We start from the raw sequence: 3,586 nt of genomic DNA, 5'->3' as shown, positions 1-3,586 counted from the left end.
GTTGTCTTTTCTCCATCTCAAGCTGTGTATGGACATCTATAGGTATTTTTAGACGCCTACAAGGTTGATCTTATAAAAAACAAAAACAAAAGAAGAAAACCCTTAAACCTAATCCCCCCAGCCGCCACTGCCCCCCTCGCAAAAGTTTCCCTCTGTGAGGATCTCAATCCCCTGTTGAACCTTCCAGCTTCATTTCTGGCCATGGTTGTGGCTATGGTGATACCTGAGAGAAAATAGAGAAGAAAATTGAGAGAAATGAGATAGATTGAAGAAGAGTTGTAGACAGGAAGTGAGAGAGGATTGAGAGACAGAGTGAGAGAGAATTGAGACAGGGAATGAGAATTGAGAGAAGAGAACAATTCTAATTTCATTCATGATCTTCATTCTCTTACAAACTCTTATTTATACAATCTAGATCAGGCGCTCAAGCTCTCAGTACACGTGCCTAAACACTGTTTGTGCACAAACAGTTTTTAACAAAAAAAAAAAAAAACTAATTGTAAACGAAACTAACTGAGCGTTTATTACAAGACCCTGTATTAAAAAGTCTTTGCATGATAGTCCCAAACTTTGCATATCAGTCCTGAAGATTTGGGTATCAGTCCCCAGCTCCAAGCTCTTGGCTCAAGTGGTTGGTTTCCAGGTTAATATCCAGTTTGGTTTCCAAACTGATGATCAGTTCCTGACAATTCCCTCCCCTTAAATTGGACCTTGTCTCAAGGTCAAATGTAGAAAATTGTTTAACAAGTTCCCAGGAAGGCTCCCAAGTTGAATCTAATGAAGTGCGCTGCTTCCATTTGACGAGAACTTGAGATGTCAAACGATTCCCTTCTTTGGAAGCTCATTCTCAATGAACATCCTTGTCTTCCTATAGCAATCAGTTGTTGTAACGATATGGCCACCTGCAGGAACCAGGGTCGAGAGCACCGCACAACTGGCGTACATGCCAGAGGACACAAACAAAGTGGTTTCAGCCCTCTCCAATGCACTCATCTTCTTCTCCAACACCTGAGTAGTTGGTTTTCCATATCGTCCACACTCAAAGCCTCCCTGTCTGCCTTCTTTGAAATCAATCAGTCCGTCAAAATCAGTCACTCTCAAACCATAATTGTGAGGGTCATCTTCATCAGGCTCATGGAAGAGTGCATTGTTGGAACCCAAGGACCCATCAGCAAAAGCTTTGACACCACCCAAATAAATCCACTGACTTAAGGATGATCCTTTCTTTTCACGAAATTCAGCTAGACAAGACCATGACTGTATTGGAAAGAATAAGCACACTCGGATCAGCATTTTACCAGTGGAATCAGCCCACATATAAACATCTGAAAGATCTTGCCAAGGATGATCTACTGGTGTACCAGGAATATATCTTCCTACATCAACTACTGTTGTCACTCCCTTCATCAGTGCATATTTGCTCGCCTTTAACAATGCATTTCTCCTCTCACTAACTGAGACCTCAGGAATCACATCAAGTACAAGTTTCATCGCTGAATCAGCCAGTAGTCCAGTAGGTTCTCCATCCATAGTTCTTAGAATGGAGCCACCAACTGGATCTTTTGTAATATTAGTGATTCCGGCAATCTTCAGTGCTAGTGAATTGGCAACTCCCATATGACCATCCCTACGAGATAACCAAACAGGATTGTCATGTGTAATCCCATCTATCCAAGAAGCACCAGGTAAAGCTCCCCAAATATCATTGTTCCATCCATGACCTAATACCCATTCACCAGGAGTTTTATCTCTAACATCTTCTTTGACTTTCTGTACAAAATCTTCTTGCCTTTTGACATCTCGAAGTTCCGCTCGCCCCATCTGCAATCCGCCAGCTATTAAATGCACATGTGAATCGATGAACCCTAGCACCACAACTTTCCCTTGAAGATCTAACTTTTCAGTTCCCTGGCCTATGAGCTCCTTTTGCAGAGCGTGTTCTTTACAGGCGGAAGGGAGAGATTCCTCATCAGACGGCGAGTTGGCCCAAGAGGCCGCGGCGACTTGAGCAATTCCGATGTTGCCGCAGTTCCGGCGAGCCTTGTTGCTGAGGTGGCGAACGAAATTAGGCAGAAACTTGAGGATGAGAGCTGAGGATCTCAATCCTCTGATGATTCTCTTAGCTCCGTTGCTGGCCATGGCTAAAACTGTGTTGCTGGCCATGGCTGAAACATTTGAAACTGGCGGTTTCTTGTTGGGTTTTTTCTTCTTCTTGCTTGAGATTAGCCACGGTGGGATCTTGAGCTTTGGCTTTCTCTTGCTTAAGGTTGGCCATGGTGGTTTCTTGAGTTTTGGCTTTCGGTGGAGACGAGAAGACTGCAGCTTCTTCGTCTTCTTCTTCCTTGCATCAGGTGTTGGAAATCGGTGGAGACGAGAAGATTGCGGCTTCTTCGTCTTCTTCTTCCTTGATTCAGATGTTGGAGAGAGATCAACATCTACTTTAGGTGATCGATTCCAGTTCCTCCACGAGCGCCTCAAAGACCCCTGCAGATTCTTGGTGGATCTCAACGGCTCACTAAGGCATTTCTTCGAACACCTTCGTTGGGTTTCCTTGGAAGAAGAAATCTGAGTTGAATTTGGAGATACTGGGAAAGATTGGAGATGGGTTTCGCGGGAAGAGGGTTTCTTTGTTGGATTTGGCGATTTGGGGAAATTAGGGTTAGAGTGGAAGCACGTTGAGCTGCTTACAAGAACACCAACATACTTCCTCTGAGATTGATGGTTGCTTTCAGTGAAATCAAACATGGGTTTTCTTGATTCGCTTCTTGATTCTGAGCTCAAGAATCGCCGATCGTTCTTCGTCCCTGAACCCCAAATTCCTTGGCCCAGATCCGTGGAGTTCCTGAGTTCTTGGAGAAGTTTTGCATTTTCTTCCAGCTGAGAAAACATCTCCGCCCAGTGTTGATCGAATAAGCAAAGCTCTGATACCAATTGTGAGGATCTCAATCCCCTGTTGAACCTTCCAGCTTCATTTCTGGCCATGGCTGTGGCTATGGTGATACCTGAGAGAAAATAGAGAAGAAAATTGAGAGAAATGAGATAGATTGAAGAAGAGTTGTAGACAGGAAGTGAGAGAGGATTGAGAGACAGAGTGAGAGAGAATTGAGACAGGGAATGAGAATTGAGAGAAGAGAACAATTCTAATTTCATTCATGATCTTCATTCTCTTACAAACTCTTATTTATACAATCTAGATCAGGCGCTCAAGCTCTCAGTACACGTGCCTAAACACTGTTTGTGCACAAACAGTTTTTAACAGAAAAACAGAAAACAACTAACTAATTGTAAACGAAACTAACTGAGCGTTTATTACAAGACCCTGTATTAAAAAGTCTTTGCATGATAGTCCGGAACTTTGCATATCAGTCCTGAAGATTTGGGTATCAGTCCCCAGCTCCAAGCTCTTGGCTCAAGTGGTTGGTTTCCAGGTTAATTTCCAGTTTGGTTTCCAAACTGATGATCAGTTCCTGACACCCTCCCTCGTGAAAAAATCCCCCCTTCCCAAATCCCCCCCTTCCTGACGGAAAGATCCCCCCTCCTCTTCACAAATTTCCCCTTCTCTCCCGACAAAAAATCCCCCCCCCCT

At 43.8% G+C, this 3,586-nt stretch overlaps 1 protein-coding gene across 1 annotated transcript; it reads right to left on the bottom strand.

Annotated features, from left to right (window-relative positions):
* On the bottom strand, positions 713-2,560 carry LOC109820407 (putative amidohydrolase YtcJ). Its single transcript, XM_020386541.1, has one exon. It carries the CDS (start codon positions 2,161-2,163, stop codon positions 817-819), a length of 1,347 nt encoding a protein of 448 aa, XP_020242130.1. The 5' UTR covers positions 2,164-2,560; the 3' UTR covers positions 713-816.

Source organism: Asparagus officinalis, chromosome 8 (genome assembly GCF_001876935.1).
Source record: "Asparagus officinalis chromosome 8, Aspof.V1, whole genome shotgun sequence".
In the NCBI taxonomy this organism is placed as follows: Eukaryota; Viridiplantae; Streptophyta; class Magnoliopsida; order Asparagales; family Asparagaceae; genus Asparagus; species Asparagus officinalis.
Note: the sequence above shows the minus strand (reverse complement) of the source record. Positions and strands in the feature narration are given on the sequence as shown.

Coding starts and splice junctions, on each gene's coding strand:
- LOC109820407 (XM_020386541.1), bottom strand. CDS start 2,163: ATGGCCAGCAACACAGTTTTAGCCATGGCCAGCAACGGAGCTAAGAGA.